General features: G+C 42.2%; 1 protein-coding gene across 1 annotated transcript in view; it reads left to right on the top strand.

Annotated features, from left to right (window-relative positions):
• The window catches only part of raver2 (ribonucleoprotein, PTB-binding 2), a 43,237-nt gene extending 25,650 nt beyond the window's left edge, over nucleotides 1-17,587 (top strand). The window contains exons 5-16 of the mRNA XM_037470193.2: nucleotides 1,673-1,864; nucleotides 4,911-5,031; nucleotides 6,696-6,778; nucleotides 6,871-6,969; nucleotides 7,416-7,527; nucleotides 8,583-8,917; nucleotides 10,152-10,260; nucleotides 10,519-10,700; nucleotides 11,269-11,376; nucleotides 11,483-11,584; nucleotides 12,242-12,448; nucleotides 13,642-17,587. Coding sequence (XP_037326090.2) covers nucleotides 1,673-1,864; nucleotides 4,911-5,031; nucleotides 6,696-6,778; nucleotides 6,871-6,969; nucleotides 7,416-7,527; nucleotides 8,583-8,917; nucleotides 10,152-10,260; nucleotides 10,519-10,700; nucleotides 11,269-11,376; nucleotides 11,483-11,584; nucleotides 12,242-12,448; nucleotides 13,642-13,782 — 1,791 coding nt within the window. The 3' untranslated portion in view covers nucleotides 13,783-17,587. The remainder of the gene's footprint in view (nucleotides 1-1,672; nucleotides 1,865-4,910; nucleotides 5,032-6,695; nucleotides 6,779-6,870; nucleotides 6,970-7,415; nucleotides 7,528-8,582; nucleotides 8,918-10,151; nucleotides 10,261-10,518; nucleotides 10,701-11,268; nucleotides 11,377-11,482; nucleotides 11,585-12,241; nucleotides 12,449-13,641) is intronic.
• The last annotated feature ends 170 nt before the right edge of the window (nucleotides 17,588-17,757 follow it).

The raw sequence follows: 17,757 nt of genomic DNA, 5'->3' as shown, positions 1-17,757 counted from the left end.
TCAACATATCTTTATTTCTGTTCTGAGGTTTTTTTGTATGTTGTCTATGATCAAAATGGCTGGTGTATCTGCAATAATTCATCATTAGCTGAGAAATTAGTCCGGCCAAGTATCAGTGTACATTGTCTACAACTGAATCCTTTGCATTTTACCATAGAGAAGTCATGAAACTTGAATTAAATACATTTGAATAGCTCAGGTTGCCTTCATCTGAGCACTAGATTATTAGACAGTTCCAAAAAGTGCATGTATTCTATAAAAGTAGGCAAAAGATAGGCACTCCTTGTGTATTTTTGCAGTATTTCTAGCAGCACGAGGTCAAGTGGTGCACAAGCCATTAGCTTTTAGCCCCTGTGATTATCCAATATCATCCATTAGCTTTCAGCTATTAGCCTGCCTGCATTATTTAGCTGCTCCTCACACACTTGAATGACTGAACCTCCTTGACAGAAAAGTGTCTTCAGTTTCTGAAGTATTGTTACTGGTCAGCAGTTTATCTGAAAATTATTTATATTACACCACTCCATATTTAAATTGCTTTTACACTAAAATTACGCACTGGAGCAAGAAGAGGATGCCTGTCTTGCATCATATCGTTTTAAACCCATCCAGTTTTAAACAATGAGCTGAGACGAGCTCCACCAGAGGACAGTTACTGTCTGAAACACACACTTCACTCATTCACTTAGTGAAACTCAATGCACCTCTACTCTCACTCGCTTACACACTTACTGTCTCACAACTTTGGGCTTGTAGCTGATTCGTCATTCTCACATAAAATCCCTTTGGTGACTTTGGCTGGATCGATAGTTTGCTCTGGCGCAGTTTGTGTTTTTGCAATTGAATCTGATTTGTTTCTTCTGATCATTTTTTTTTTTGGATAAAATAAATGAAAGTAATATTTCCAGGCATTCGATTCACTGTCGAGGGAGGAAAAACGAGCATAAGCAACATGCGGCTTATATGAAATGATAAGAATTATCAGTGTTTTGTCTCATATCTCTTGAACAGAATCACTACATTCAAAAAGCTCTTGGCTTTTTAGTTTTGTTCCTGCAGATAAAAGGGAAGGTCTGGAAGTGTCAACATCTTTGATGACAGAGATCCATTTCCTTCCAAACATGGGCTTCAGTGGTCCATGTAATGTTTTGCATTTGGCACAGTTCATGTTTTTGAACGGCTGGCACCAACAGATTCATCTGCAGCGATTGCAGCTTTAATTTTCCCCACTGGCTCCTTAATATGAACATCTCCAGCGAGGCACTTCTCATTATCTGCATATCTGTAACTACTCGTTGTGTTCCAGGTTGCAGGGGACAGTTCATCACTTGACTGACACACTGATGCATTCTCAGTCCCTTTTCTTTAGATCACTTAACCCACATGTTCCCTGGACTAAACCCACAAGCCCTACCACCGTTATGCTGTCAGGACATGTCACGGGGACCGTCACAGTTATTCTACAAAATGACAGAGAGGAAAAACATGGGAGTAAAATGAAAGCAATTCGCAGAAGTCAAGAAAATTTAAAACTGGAGGTTTTCAGGAAACAAAGCTGCTGCAGAAACGTGATTAATTGTATCTGTTTACGCTTTTGTGTCTGTGAGGGTCAATACCAAATACTTCACTATGAGCTTGGATTTCTCACTATTGTAATGCCGTTGTGTTGCAGCTGGCTCAGGATGAGGGCAGCCCGGTCCGAGGATTCGGCGTGGTGGAGTATGAGAGCGCGGAGCAGGCGGAGGCTTCGCTCATCGAGATGGACCGAACACTGGTGGGGGGACAGGAGATCCGCCTGTCGCTCTGCACCCCCGGAACCTCAGGGAGAAGCACCCTGGCTGCACTCATCGCCGCCCAGGGCATGGTGAGTACAGAGCAATGAGCATTTGATTGGACTCAAGAAAACATTGCATTTCTCTGCAGAAACATCCTCAAATTGTCCTCGAAGCTTAAAGTCCACAACCAGGAGCAACATTGCAACATGTAAAGAACACCCGTTATTGCACATCTTGAGTTCAAATATCCATATGCATGTATCCTATGGGTGAAATAGTCCTTGTAGCTGTGTCACCCCTCCCACACGGCACCGTGGCAGCAAAGAGAGACACTTGCACGATAATTACAGTTCTGTAGACTGATGAGGCTCCGACTGCCTAAAATAAACCCACATGCAAACTCAATGGATTGCGTACTGATAGGTTTGTCTGTTCCTTTTGAGCGTAGGAGTGAGACTGACCGGAATCTGAGGAACAGGTTTTGTTTGAAATTTCACGTGGTCGTCTTTCATTAGAGCACCAAAGCTAAATGGCTCGATGCATTTGCACACTTCTGTCTCTCTGACTCATATTTTCCATCGAGTCGTGGCTGTTGAGAGAGAAACTAGTGGTGGAATAACTGTACAGTATTTTCACCAGCTGATCAGACTGATGGATGTTAGTAGACAAATAGACTGTTAAATGCTCTCTTGTTATAAGTGTTTTAGTCATATTTTGTTTGACGAATCAAAATCATAGTATTTACATCAACTCATTTTTCACTCTTATTGTGTTTGCTTTAATAGGGCTTTACATTGAGTACACTCAAGTGTATTGAGTTAATAATCACACACATTGTCAAAATGTCAATTTTAATGAGGTTATGTTTAGGACATTTAACAACCTATAGGCACAACTTAAAACATTACTGTTGTCACACTGAAAGTTTCAATGTTTTATTTCACATCAGCTTCAGGTTTCTTATAGGCCACGTGAAGCCATGACAGCCAGCGGCTTTATTCTCATCACATGATGAACCTTTTAGATTACGCTAATTCAGTTTTTGGGAGGCGACAACTTGAAGTCAGAGTTTGTAGCTTTCCAAGAACCAAACTGCAACAGCGGTACGCCAATTTTGACAGATGTACTTTAGCCCAGTGAGGGCGCTATAATTTACTCATTTAGAAGATTAAATCTTACCTCCAACCAATTTTCAGTTGATGAATCTGAGATTTTCTTCCCGGCTGTTACCGAAGAAGAAATATTAGGTGCACTAAAAGAGGTCTTGGCCCAGAGATGAAAATTACAGTTTGAAAAAAGCAGAGACGTCACCGCCACAGAGTCTGAACTGGTTACCAAGAGGATGAAAAGGCATTGAGAGAAAATGTGTCTCTCGATAAATGAGCTGAGGACGATGTGGCAGACCTGAGGAGGAGTTGGTTCAGCAAGGGACAAAAATGGGATGAAGGGGACAGAAAACATTTTCAATACAACCCCGAGGCTCTTTTTGTGATTATTGCAGTGAGTGTGTGCCGTGGGAAAAGGAAACATGACACCTTCAGCTAGAGATCAGGATCTCCTGACTACTGTTGTTCTCTCAGGCAGCGTTTCGTTTCATCTGAAACTGAACGCTGAGGACCAGATAGGCCTCCTCCATCCCCGAGACTTCTCGCCTTCTCTTCATGCCTTCCCTTCTTCGCAGCTCCCCTCACCTCCCTAGCGTGCGTAAGTGTGTGGGTGGGTGGCGGAAATTTGTGTGTCGGTGGCAGAACACGCCGATGCACGCTGACGTTTTCTCCAGCAGAAAGAAAAGAAACAACATGGCTCTCCTCCTCCTCCTCCTCCTCCTCCTCCCCACTCTTCCCTTGAAAGGCGCTGTCAGCTACGACTGGCCTTACTTAAAACCAGCACATTCACACATGCTTGCACGCACACACACACACACACACACCCCAATTTCCCCTGCTACAACACACAAATGCACATACTGTATTTGTGCAGCAAACCCTCCTCGTCCTGATAGCTGACAGGCTGCAGTCGAACCCTCTCCATGGATGTCAGTAATGCTCTCCCTTCAGGATGAGGCTCGAGGCGAAGTCATGCCGAAGCTCAGGGGCGGACCAGGAGCAGAAATCCCCGTCCCGCTCGTGTCCTTTTTTTAAAAAGCCGCGTCCACGGGCCGGACGGCGTCACTGCTGAGGGGAATCTACAAGGCGCTTGATTCGATTTGACGCGGTCTAATTTAATAGGGTTTAATTTGAGTCCCTCAAATTATATTTTGGAGCTTAATGAGTGATTTAATTATTTGGGGATGTGCCCTGTAGTGTGTCTTTCCCACGAAATGCAATGGGCAGAAATCTATTACGTTTCAGGGAATTCAAACTCGTATAGAAAAAAAAAAAGTCTTGGCTATTAACAAGGGAAATGTACGTATGTGTCTAGTAAGAACATCATGTAATGCAAGTAATTTGGTCCCCACTAAATACTTTAGGCTGGAACAAGTTTTTGAGCGGTGCAAAATGGACTCATCAGAGATGAGACAATTTCCATGTATGTCCAACATATTACGGCAATAAACGTTTCCTGAAACACACGCAAAGAAACCCTCTTCCACCTTAAAATCTAGCTAGATGTTTTTAACACTGATTCAACAGCCTTCCTACCTCATTGATACACTACAATTTTGAAAGACCTATTTGACTTGTACATTTATTCTAAGCTCTATAAGCTACATTACTTCTGTAGTTGTTGATCTGGTCCAATACTGAATTGAGAGCTGCTCTTTCCCTCTTTTTATAATATATTTTTTCTAAACCTGATGGACACATATGATTGAACATGCAGTTATTTTCCTCCTGATTCTGCTGCAGCCTCTTTTTTCTCATCTCTTTTCCTTGTTGCTTCCCCCTCGGCTGCTTCTTTTGTGTTTCTCAAACAGCTCTGTCCCACCTTTTTTAGCTTCTGTCTCCCAGATAGATTTCCCTCTGTGGACATTGCAGGCATATCCTGCTGATGTAAACTAGTGTAAGGATTAGTACGACCATCAGAGACTTGTAACGGCGAGATCAAAACTGCACACACACACACACACACACACACACAGTCTCCTCTTTCCATCTCTAACTTCTGAATGTGTTTCTATTTTTGGTTCTCCAGATTCTGAGTAACAGGAAAGGTCTGCTACCAGAACCCAACTTGGCCCAGCTGCTGACCAGTATGACCAACCCTGCTGCCCTGCAGATCCTCATGAGGCCGTACCACACTGGGAAAAGAGGAGGTATGACTGGGGAGCCACTGCATGGGGCGTGGGTCGTTGTCTTACAACCCATAGCCCGCCAATAAGCTATGACATACAGTCCTTAGTGCAGAGGTATAATGCTGCAGATCTTCTCTGCTACGGAGTATAAAGCATGTCTTAAGAGTCCAGTGTGTCGTGCGTAGTGGGCAGATCGCGGCTCATTGACTGCACTTTAATAACAATAATAGCAGGTGGCCACTTCACTGGTGTGGAGTTTGTATGAAGGTTCTTGAAAAAGGCGGAAGCAGCGAGGCAGCATTTTCTGCTCACTTTTCAAATGCAAGCCCACCCGGACAAAATTCACCTCCAGCTCAATGTGTGCAGAAGTCAGTCTTTGAAGATAAAGGTCTGGTATCAAAGAGCAATAAGCGCTTGTGGACTTTTTATCACTACAAATGATTGTTTGTTTTGGTTGAAAATTTGATTAGAGACCATTATATTGTACATTTAAATGTAAAATTTATTTTTTAAATTGTATTTGCAGCTGGTGCAGGTCCATTTGTAACGTGCAACTTGAACTTTCACGTTTTTTTAATATTATATTAAAATTACCTGTACTGAACATATATAGAGATCTCAAAGCGAATCAGCAGCCTCCTCTTGTTCCTTAAAGTAGTCTCGGATAATAATAAGAGATCCAGTGTGAAAGCCTGTCTCTCCTATGTACTGCAATCACCTCGTCGACGACTTCATTATTTGATAAATGGCTAATCAGGTATTAAAATGAAATCATTTGACGTTAGTGGAACAAATGAGAACAGGAAGGGGAGAAGATGGGGAGGAGGAGCAAAGCTCTCTTATGAAGAGCCCACACAATTAAAGTTTAAAATTAGGACCTTGATTAAATGTTAAACTTTCTCTACCTAGTCTGGAGGAAGCTACCATTAGTATTGACTTCTACATCTATTACAAGGTGTTCCGTTGGAAATGCACACGGATACAAAAGCGGTGGGGTGGGGGTGGTGGGGGGGGGGGGGGGGGGGTTAAATGTGCACAAAGATATCCATGCACCAAACCAACATCGGGAGTACAGATGTTCTCACAGGTCAAACTAAATGCTGACGTAACAGTTCAACTGCTAAAGATGACGCAATGATGACGTCAGAGGGCGTTGATTTAGACGTCTCCCTGAGAGCAGCCAGGTGCGCGTTGTTGAGATGGAGGGAGTTTTCTGTTTAAGATGCGTTTCATTTACGTTTGTGTAGTGCAGAGACACTACGAGAGGATGCGCGGTGATCTGCTGACGGCTCGTACAAGATGCTGAGGCCTGAGTCTGTTTTTTTATGTTTGAAGAAACTGTCAGTACACTTTAATAAAGACGGACTGTTTGACGTTTTATTTTTCTGCCGCCTTTTTGTTTGCGTGAGCCTCTTTTCAAGAGTGTCTTCAACTTCAAAATTAGGTTTAAACTTGGAGTTTGAAGTTATGAGTGAGGGAGTTTGCTGCGTACTGACATAATGCCCCGATATTGCTTCACCTTCCTTTGTTATGAGACCGAATTAATTGTTTGAAATGCGCTTTTAAATACGCTGTGGATGGGTTGTCGGCGTAATATTTAAGCTTGTTGAGAGGGCGATTTGAAATGTGAAATACCAGATGAACATCAGAGCGAGAATCACTGATTTGCTGTTTGTGTGTTTTAGGGAAGTACGGGCGTCACACCAGCCTGCCGTTCCTCAGACCTTCTCTCACCACCGCGCTGCTCACGCTGGGAAAAGTGCACCAGGTCCCAGTATCACTAACGCCTGGGTGGGATCATTTGTGTTTGGGTGTTGATCCGTTTGTTACCACAAATGTCTGTTTGTCTTTACCTTGCAGAATGCTATGCTGGGTAACGGACTAGTCCTCCAGAACCTCTTGCATATGCAGCTTGCACAGCAACAGCTTCTTCACATCAAAGACAAACGCATCAGCAGTGTAAGTCACCGGTTTGGGTTTGCTCATTTGCAAAGAGCTGAGGGTTAGAAAGAGTTGTGAGAAAGTGCTGATGTGCATGTACATTTGTATCTTCAGAACTTATTGCATTAGGAAACCAAACAACCTTGAAAATCCTGCAACCGAACTGCTTCTTTTTAGTTAAAAATGTTGAGTTTGGTTCAGATGATGTTGTTTTAGAAACAATTCTGTTGAAACCCTGTTAGTACTTTTCTTTTTTGACCTCCATTATCCCCCACTTTTAATTTGCTAGCTCTTTCTCTTTAATTGTTTTCCTGATCATTCTAAATGTCTCTCTAAATAAATGTGTTTGTAATAGTGCAGAGGTGTAACATTTAACGTACAGTGTTGTTAAGTAATTTGAACCTTTTTTAAACTTTTGGTCTTCTTCCTCCTCCTTTCTTTGCGTGTCTCTCTCTCCTCCACAGGTCTCCAGTCTGCTCGGGGACCCGTCCAGGCTGCTGATGCAGAAAGCTTTGTCTCTGCGGCATCAAGGCCTGATGCAGCTTGGCAAAGGCCTCCTGGGAGATTCGCCTCCAGGTGAGCCGGGCTGAGCATCGTCAAATGTTTTGTGTCATCAATGCAAATTAATTGGAGCACAGTGTGGTATTTGTATTGTGTTTTACCTCCTGTTCTTTAGTTGTTTGCCATTGTAAGTGAACCTAAAAACCTTTTGATCAATTGGTTCTGATAACCACACCTTGTTTGTATTTCATGCTGTAAGATAGCAGCACATTCCTCTCTTTGAGTGACAGGTGGCACATACAGTGATCTCAATAAAGACTGGTACGGACCCTGTGCGTGCACGTGTGATTCGGCGTGCACCTCTGGGTTTGTCTGAAATAAGAAGTATATTTACAATTCAAATCTCTGTCTGAACGCAGCTGTGTTGTTTAAATTGGAAATGATATATCACAGACTCTAGCAGTGTGTGTAAGTGGGCTAAAGTGTGTCTCCCTCTTTGATTGTGCGTGTGTGTGTGTCTGTAACGCAGGGCTTGATCTGTCTACTGGTATTGTTGGCTTCAGGCTTGTTGAGCTGATCTTATTGTGCTGTTGAGGCCATTTGTCACAGCATTATTGGATTTATATTAAGTGTGATTGTGTGTACACCTTTAGCTGTGTCTGCCTCTTTAAATTGTGTTTATCTGTATTTTTTGCTTATGCAAGTGTAGGTTTGTGTTTATTAAACCCTGGAGTGAGTGAAGTAATGGAAGTTTGGGGGAAAGTATGAATAAACATAATAAGTGACGCCGTACGAGCAAATATTGTAACCGCCTCCTCAGAGCTCGGTTTCATCCAGTCTGAGTGGTTCGTGTCTTTCTAGTCGAGACATCGATGGCCATCAGTAAAACACATTTTGCAGGATTCTCTGTTGCGTCGCTTCTCTTGCTTTTGTTTCCTTTCTTTTGATTTACTTTAAATTGTTCCTTTTTGCTGCTTTTTTGTCTTTGTCATATTTTGCTTTTATTTTTTACTATTTTGATACTTTCCTTTCTATATATTTTTAAAGTATTTTCTCTATTTTGTTTGCCTTGCATCAGTGTATCTTGTTTTTATCCTGTCTTTTTTCTTTCCTTTCCCCTCCTCTTGCAGAGTTGGGACATGAGGCGGTGCCGTCCTCTACCCACAATGCCACAGTAGTGGTATCTGCAGCAGGTGTGATGCCGTACCTCCACGGTCGGGGTGGAGCCGGAGAACAGAGCAGCGCCCACCCCGTCGCCACAAACCATCCCGCTTCCTCCTCCGCCTCCTGTGAGCGGCAGCCAGCTCCCCCGGGGACCATAATGAGCTCCCATCCGCAGGGACAGAGCTACTCCCTGGGTATAAGTCATTCGGGCCTCGGGCCGCCTCCACCTAAACCCCCTGGAGGGATTTATACGTCACTGGGCCATCCCAACAGCAGCGATGGATGCCCCCTGGCTAGCATGGTGAGCGCAGATCCACACGCAATCTGTCAACAAGCTAGTCAATTTAATGGTTTTTTTTTTTTTCCAGTTATTAACAGTTCACGAGACTGTTGAAAATGGCGTCTCCTGCCGACGCTCGCCACCACAGTGTGTGAACGCTAGTTACTGACGGGCAGGTGTCACTGTGTGTGGTAGCTGTCATCAGTGGGTGAATGGGTGAATGATGACATGAAGAGTTAATGTTAAAGCGCTATACAAGTACAGTCTATTTACCATTTGTAAAAGGCTTGAATAGACATTTGTCCTAGAAGAGTGAAGCTAAAGCTACATGCAAAGAGTTTAGCACCCTCACCAGCTAGTGATTTATCTTGGTTTTATTTGTTGTTTTATGCTGTTGATTTAATTGCTAGTATACTTAGTTTGTCCTATAATTAGTATACACGTTATACTGTATATATTGATGTTGATTTTATTAATATTACATAGTTTTTTTCTAGACTATATTATATATTTCTATTCTATTCCTCTTAATGGGTTGATTGTGTGCACCAACAAACGTCGTGCAAACCTAGACATGTTTTGCAATTTTCTAGGAAACAGAATGTCAACAGATCCGTCAATAATATAAAGAATTGATTTTTGCATTCCTGAGCTTCTCCCACTTTCTACCCGTCGGGCTCTTGTGAACAATTATTAATTCCCGATTTAGCTTCACAACATCCTCAGTCCCCCAAGTGCTCTGGCTTTGGGCAATTCCCATAATGCACCTCTGTCCCACATGAGTTGAACCGAGTCGTCTCTCTACCCTCCTCCTCGTGTGTACCTTTCCCCACACGCTGCACGACTGCCTGCCTTTCTGCTCCTTCATGTCTGTAGCTTTGCCTGTTTTAAATAGAACGTTGCTATGCTAACATCATAATCCCTTATAAGTAATTGTACAAAGATAATCATGGGGCTAAAGTTCTAGGGGGAACTGATATCAGTCCCGGCGCTGTCTTCTTTAAAGTGTCTTTAATGGAGGGAAAGTGTAATTAAACACAGTGCAATGCTCCCGGGGTTCCACAGCCTCTTCTGCAGTTCATCAGAATATTAACATTAAAAGCCTTACGTCTATGTTGGTTTACTTTTTTTTCCAGTTACATAGCTTAAAGTTTTTGTAATTTTTGCAAACCCAGCTGTAGTTAATTCAACTGTTTGTCTTTGACCTTTAAAACTCTGTGAATAATAACACCTGAAGCTGTTTGTCTCCCGTTAGGTGAGCGGTGGTCAGGGCTCCCTGTTGGGCGAGCCTCCTAAAGAAGTCCGACTGCCCTCCAATCCTTATCTGAACCTGGCCAGTGTGATGCCGGGGATGGTGCTGCAAGGTGAGCACACAGACCAAGGACCCTCCAAAAGGAAGATCTATGAATACTACTAGACTAGTGGTCTGCAGGATTTAAAGATGTCTCTTCAGTTTGTTAGCTTCCGTACTTATGCAAGAAGAATTGTTGATAATCTAAAGGTGCAACAACTGCTTCATAAACAGATGGAGTAGTTCTGTGAGATATTTTACCATGTTAAGGCCTGTGTTAGTGTGACTATAACGTTTTCTGACCCGCTGTGCCTCCACCACCATTGCTCAGGGTCAGCAGGGGGTAAAGTCCAGGGAGGGCATCCTGGCTCCGGGATGTACGGCGGCTCGGTGGCTCCCGCCGTCTCCCAGGGCGCCGCCTCCTTTTCCCACAGCACGGCAGCTACAACCACAGCTCAATACAGCACCGATACCTCCGCTGACTACAGCCACTACAACCAGGCCTACTCGCAGGTACCACAGCTCAAACAGACGCAACAGACCAATGAAAGAATCCAGTGATGGCGGAGTAGATGATGAGTGGATAGATGCACGAGGAGGTATGCAGTGACAGAGTGAGCTGCAGCTATGGGCGGCAGGCTGGTGGAAGAGATGCGTGCGTATATTTGGACAGACGGTACGAGAGAGAATTTGGCACACAGCACAGTGTCTTTCCGTCTGTCCCCCGTTCCCTCGTCTCTCTAAACACTCCACTCTGAACAAGTCCTAAAGCCTCCCGACTGGCTCTTCTTTTCTCCTCTGCTCTCGTTGCAGCCTCCTCCAGCACTAAGTGACACATCTGATATTTGCAGCGGGGATGCAAACTCAATTTGAAATGTTAATTACAATCTACTCAAGCAAACAAATGAATCACGATTAGATAACCAACAGAAAAAGGTCTGTTCAATTCTGTCTGGGAGGACGAGACGGAGGAGAAGAAGAAACGTTGTTTAATTCCAAAGAAAGACAAATAAAAATCTGCAAAGACCAGAAAATCATGAAGCAAACGTGCGTTTCTCTGCATCTGATTTGTGAATCGCAGGAGGCCATGCAGCAGTGGTACCAGCACTACCAAGCACAGGCTCACACCTACGCCCCCGCTGCTCCACAAGAAGCCGCCGCCACAGACTACGCCAAGGAGCACACGCAGGTACCTCGCACACATCTGGAAGTTAATGTGCACATGAATTATCGTTTAAACTAGTTATTCGTTCTACTACGCAATACTTGGATAATTCACCTTGTTGTTGTTTTAGGCTCCTCCCGTGTCAACCTACGCGGATTACAGTTCCTACATGCAGGCGGTCGCTCAGTACTACTCCCAGCCTGCAACAGCAAGCCAAGCCTACGCCAGCAAGGTACACACACACACACACACACACACACAGAAGCCAAATCACAACCAGGACATAATTATAACCTAAACCCTCAGGCACAAGTCTTAACCTTCAAACAGAAAAATGACACATGCCAAAATGTCAAGTGATGAGCATCTGCATTTGTGTACGATTATGTCATTGAAGAGCACAGCGTGTGCCACGAGGGATGGAAAGCTGATCGAAATGGATTATTTGTCACTCAAACTAATGAAGAGCAGTATGCATTTTAGGGGTAACGTTAAATTAACTACTCAGTTATTACTTTGAACAAATAATCAGAGCGTTTCACCCATCAGACGAAAGCACAAAGCTCCCTAAAACAAGTAACACATTGTGTCCTGTGATCTGTCTCTCTGAAGACACTCATGATGTTCAGAGGAAATGAATCACTGCACCAGACGTATCCACACAGCCTGAGCACCCAGAGCCAGGCTTTATTGTGTGTGTGTGTGTTTGTGTGTGTGTTTCCTTCAAGATGCAGCCTTGGTTGCATGCCGGTCGACTCCGCTCAGTAATGGTGGCGAAAAGGATACAATGGCTTTCTGACTGCAGGCTTTAGTGTTGGCTGTATGTGTGTGTTTTTATTGGGGGATGTTTTTTCCTCGTTGTGTACTCGGTGGTATGTGTGTCTTTTAGGAGGCGGAGGTGTGTAAGCCCCTGGGCGTCTCTCTGCACGCGGTGGGTAACGGCTCCGCCCCCCCGCCGGCCGTCCTGCCGGCTGCAGCCGTGCTCCCGGCCTACGGCGCCCTGCCTCTGATGCCCGGCTTCCTCGGGGCGCCGCCCACGGCGAGCCCCGTCACGCACGCACACACTGCCGCCACGGACTGGAACGCCTACTACTACGTAAGTCGGGTGGATACACACTCGAATGCAAGTTGTAGAACTTGAGTTACATCAGCGGAAAGTAACTAAGTTCAGTTACTCGGGTACTAAATGAAAACACATTTTACCTTGCGTAATACTTTTTACTTCCCTGCATCTATTTGAAAGGTTACTTGTCTCCTCTGATGATTGGGGGCTGTATTGGTTGTTGATGGTGTGAAGGATCACTGTTCAGCATGTTGAAGGATTCAGAGTAACCACTACTGCATTAGATGTCTGTTGTAAACAAAGACCACATGATCAGTGTGGACACAGGCTGTTGATGAAATTGTGACCATGGTCTGGATTCGCCTTGACTGCAGGTATTTACAAGTCCTCCATTAACGAAAGAATATATTAAAGACAGGCCTTGAGGTCGGGTGTAATTGAGCGTATATTCATGCAACGTCTTACTTTAACCGTACAAGAAACAAAATAGATTTCTGAAGATTTCAGACTCACAATATTTGCTGGTATTGATTTACTGGCTAGTGTGATCCATTTAGGTGTCTAATAAAATGAGGCGTACATAATTACTTGTTGGTTTAACCCATGGTTGATACCCACAACTTATTTCCACTGAAGCATGCTCTTGTAAAGAGCTCCTGTTGTGTTACACATGCGTCTAGTTAGCAAAATATACACAAAGTGACATCCTTAGGTTGAACTGCTCATGACCTCACAACCAGGCACCAAGCCACAAAGTGAGGGGCCCGCTGCTGCAGACGATGCAGTTGTTTAGTACATGTGTAACGTTTTCTTTCTTCTGCTGAGATGTGGTCGGCAGGAGAGCTGAAGTACAGCCGCAACTCTGTCCTCGCGGTTTAAGGCTGGGAAAACTATTGTGAGAAAAGAGGAAAAAATGATCACAGACATCCAGAGTTTAAGCCTCTCTCCCTCATTTTAGAAAAAGGATTTCTGAATTGTTGTCAAATAACACAACTAGTCATGTTTTTCCTATTAAGTGTTTTAATATGAGAGGTTCTTTTAAATTTGTGATAAACCCCTCTACTTAAAAAATGTGTTTTTTCGCTCTGTATATTGAACAACGCAAAACAATAGCAACATAAACATTGAGTAGTGAATATAATTTGATCCTAAATGTTGTGTTGAGAGTGAAAGTGTCATAACGAGTTTCTTCTCCTTGAACTCATCCCTCTCTTCTGTCCCGTCAGAACCAGACGAGGGGCCATAAGAGGGAGTACCCCCAGCTTGCAGTGCAGGAAGTGACATCATCGGATGGCGCCTACATTGGGCAGCACTCCCAGGGCCTTGGAGGGCAGTACGCTGACTACTTTAAGAGGAAGAGGCTCTAGTATGAACCAAAACACCTGAAAGCCTAAAGTTTATGGAGGCACTGGGTGTCACAGCTCCCTCTAGTGGCCTTTCTATGGCTGCCATTTTGCTTCCCTAAAGTTTAGTATTGAGTTTAGTATAATTTGGGGTTGCATATGGCTCAAATGAAAGCAAGCCATAGTGCTCTATGATCCCGGCACTTATTTACACACACACACACACACACACACGCACACACACACACACACACACACAGTGTTGCTTTTGTCCCGTTCAAGCCTTAACTCTTTAACTTAAACTGTTGTTTCTCAGTCAATTTGTCAACCGTAATCAACTAATATTATCTTTATAAATGTTTTCTAATATAAACTAAATTATACTGTATGTGTATGTATAAGCTGCTTTTGTATCTGCAGCCAGGGGACCTGGTCTTATTGTCAGGTGTCTTACTCTCTCCTTTCCAACGCTTTGATTGGTCAGTCAAACTGACATCGGTTCGTGTCCCGCTTCAGTGTCATTTTCTCCTTCCTGGCATCCTCCGGGTTTCTTCTTTGGTGAGGTGTGTGTGTGTGTGTGTGTGTGTGTGTGTGTGTGTGTGTGTGTGTGTGTGTGTGTGTGTGTGTGTGTGTGTGTGTGTGTGTGTGTGTGTGTTTATGCGTCTTTATGATGTTTTGTTTCTGTAGGAAGTGTCAGCCATTTCAATCCCAAGGTTTGGGAGCACATCAGGTACGAAAAGGGCCTGAACCAATCAAAGCTCTTAAACGTGGTGACTTTACAATAGCTTCCCTCTGTGAATGGACTCCTCTTTATGAACGCAAGGCAGTAACTAAAAGGCTGGTGTAAATACAGTGTGTAATACAGAATATATTAAGCCATGCGTAACAGACAATATCACATTGAACGGACCTTCTCTTGCTCTAATATGAGTGTATTGTACTACGTGGATGACACAAAAACCTTTTATTGTCCGTTATTCTGTACCGTTATATATTTGTAATATAATAATAATCTAAGGCAATTCATGAATGTTGAAACAAATTGTGTTGACTTAAATGTATTTGGGTGGTTTAGTTTTTAACTTTTATGCCAAATATTAGGGCTATATCCATATTCTGTCCTCTCCTCTCTTCTACCCTGGCAACACATGAGGGTATTTAAAGTACCCTCAAAAAGATGTGTTTAGGACAGATTTACTTCCATTTCTATGTACAATTATAACACTTTATGACTAAGTTTGTCCCAAATCCATACAACAAACTGACTCAAAGTAGATTTTGAGTTTGCACTCATTTACTGTATGCAGTTGGTTTGTAGGATCAGATTTGGACACAATCTTTTATTTATTAATAGGATCATCAAACTTTGCATTGTTTTTTTGCTCATCTCTTGCTACTATAAAAAGCCACTGTGTAATGCTCCCGTTACTGAGTTACTGCACCTTGATTTGTGTTTCTTGTGAAAACGGGGCATCTTTATGATGTTTTGTTTATTTTATCAGAGCCAAGACTCTGGACTTAATTACACTTTATTTAAGAAAGGAAGGAGAGGAGTTTGTATTTTCATACAGTATAGCAGCGTGGTTTTTCTATGTGCACAAACCGGCAATAACTAAGGTTCCTAATACTGTAGTACATAGAATGTAAAATGTGGATTTATTTACACATTTGAAATATATATATATATAATCTTATGTAACAACTCATGCTTGGTGAAACCTTTTTTCCTGTTTGTGTCTTTGTATTCTGCTCATATCGGTCCGATTATATATCACAGAGCAGTATATTTCTTGCATCACCATGGCAACCACCCTCACACACTGTGAAACCCAATCGCAGGTGCGATCAGATAATGCCATGAACTGATTTAGTCCAAATGTGTGGCGTGAGTTTGTCGGTGGGAACAGGAAGTGCGTGATGTTGACGTGTGCAGTAAGGATGGAACAGTCAGTGCTAGTGTGCAGCACTAATATAATGGCTAAATGTAAAACTTGAGGGCAATACATCCCAAAACATCCCCCTACTCATTGTTCCTCTTTGATTCCTTTGGCGTTTTCCCCCTTTTTTTCATTTTCATTGCCTTCTTTCTGTTTCTGAAGTCTTTTAATGGGCGATACGGACAATTTTCTTTTGTATCCAGACCAGTTTGTCTTCTACAATCATTTTTAAACTCTCTGAATTCAGACAGTTGATGTCCTTTCATTCTAATTATCCTAGAACCTAAGTTTATTTTATACAAATCACAAAATATATTAATCTTATATTTAGCTTTTTACTTTTATCTTTACTGCTTTTCTTGCAAATATCATGAACCTAATACATGTTCTTTTAGTTTTTAATTTTCATTTGTTCTTACTTCACTAACTGGTCTGAATGTTTCCTGTATTGATTTTGACTGGGACTTATAGTGGTTGTGTTCAAAATGCTGCTATTTTGGAGTTATTTTTCTTTAGACCCTCAATGTATTAAAATCAGAGCAACCTATATTTAAACAATCTGTTTCCCTGACATATATATATATATATATATATTTTACTCCAAAGTCCCTATCTATTCCATTTTAAATTTTTTTTTTTTTACATTTCTTATTAATTGTTAACTGAATTCCTTTAAAAATGGACATCAAATTCCGGCAACCAGGTTGAGTAAAATAGATTATTTGAATTCATATATTGGATAATGTCACCAATGTATCCTGATCACGTTGCATGCTAATCAATCAAAAGACAAAATGTATAATCTAAGCACCAGATGCAAATAGTCAATCACATATGAACTTAACCTCAGCAGTTCTTTTTTTATTGAAATACCCCCCTCCCCCGTATCCAAGTTAACCACGGTCACATTTCATCAGACACATTCCTGGATTTGACCTCGGGACGTGTGATGGACAAGTTTAGTTACTAAAATGACTAAAAACTATTTTTTAATGAAATTTCAGCCAGAACTGATGTCAGTCAAAGATGTGGTTTTTATTTGCCTCCTCGTTGGGTTGAACTTGTTGTTGGTGGTTATTTGCTCTCATATAGTGGACGTGTGGTTTTTTGTCGCTTCTCCATTACTGCTCATTTGTTGCCATCGTATTTCACATAAAGGAGTTTATTTCGGCTGGTGATCTGTTTGTGTGTTTCAGTCGGTGCAGCACTTTAAGAATCCGCTCTTGGCAGGAACTGGGTGTAAAGAGAAACGGCTCTCTTCCTGTAGGCACTTCTTTTTTTTATTCTTGTCTTTTTGTCATTCCCCTCTTTCGTCTGCTATCTCAGTGAAGAGCACTGGTTCGGTCTGCCAGGCTGCTGCATGTTACAAGTAAGTGTAGAGCGCGCACACACACACACGGGAACGTCTCCCGGTTGTTAAATGTGTTGATTCGCTGATAATCACCAGCCAGCTGCAGTTCAGGGTGTTTGCTTCTGTTTAATCCAACCTCACTGAAGTACCTGTCTTTTTTTTTTTAACATATTAATGGCTCTGGATATTTCTAGATTAGTCGTGCTTCTTCTTTTCTTTGACCTGAAATATACTGTAGATTTTGCAAACATTTTATACACAATGATATTGCTATTGTTTACTGTGAATAAGGTATTTCTAGGAACATTTTAGCATGCGTATTTACAACTGTAATATATAGACTTGCTTTCATTAGTTATTATATAATGCATTTTGTACTGACAGACAATATATCATGAATATTGATTTATTTTCTTTGTATTTATGGATACTTTGACTCTCCATAATTCATAGTTATGTTTTTGAAAAACATCTATTTATTTTCTCTTGTTTTGAGCAGATGGAATTGTCTTTTACATTCCTAAATAAAAAGTGGACTGCAGCTGTGCCTTCTTGACATTAATATTTGTAAACGATGTTGAAAAAGTAAAGACAAGTCATAGTAAAGTGTATATTTATAAAAGGATAGGATAAAACTAATTACGTAGCATGTAGAAAATAATGATAGTATATTGTGAAAAAATGAAGTCACTCATTTGCATTTGGACCAAC

Source organism: Pungitius pungitius, chromosome 7 (assembly GCF_949316345.1).
Source record: "Pungitius pungitius chromosome 7, fPunPun2.1, whole genome shotgun sequence".
NCBI classification, from domain to species: Eukaryota; Metazoa; Chordata; class Actinopteri; order Perciformes; family Gasterosteidae; genus Pungitius; species Pungitius pungitius.
The sequence above is the reverse complement of the archived record's forward strand: the minus strand, read 5'-3'. Positions and strand labels throughout refer to the sequence as shown.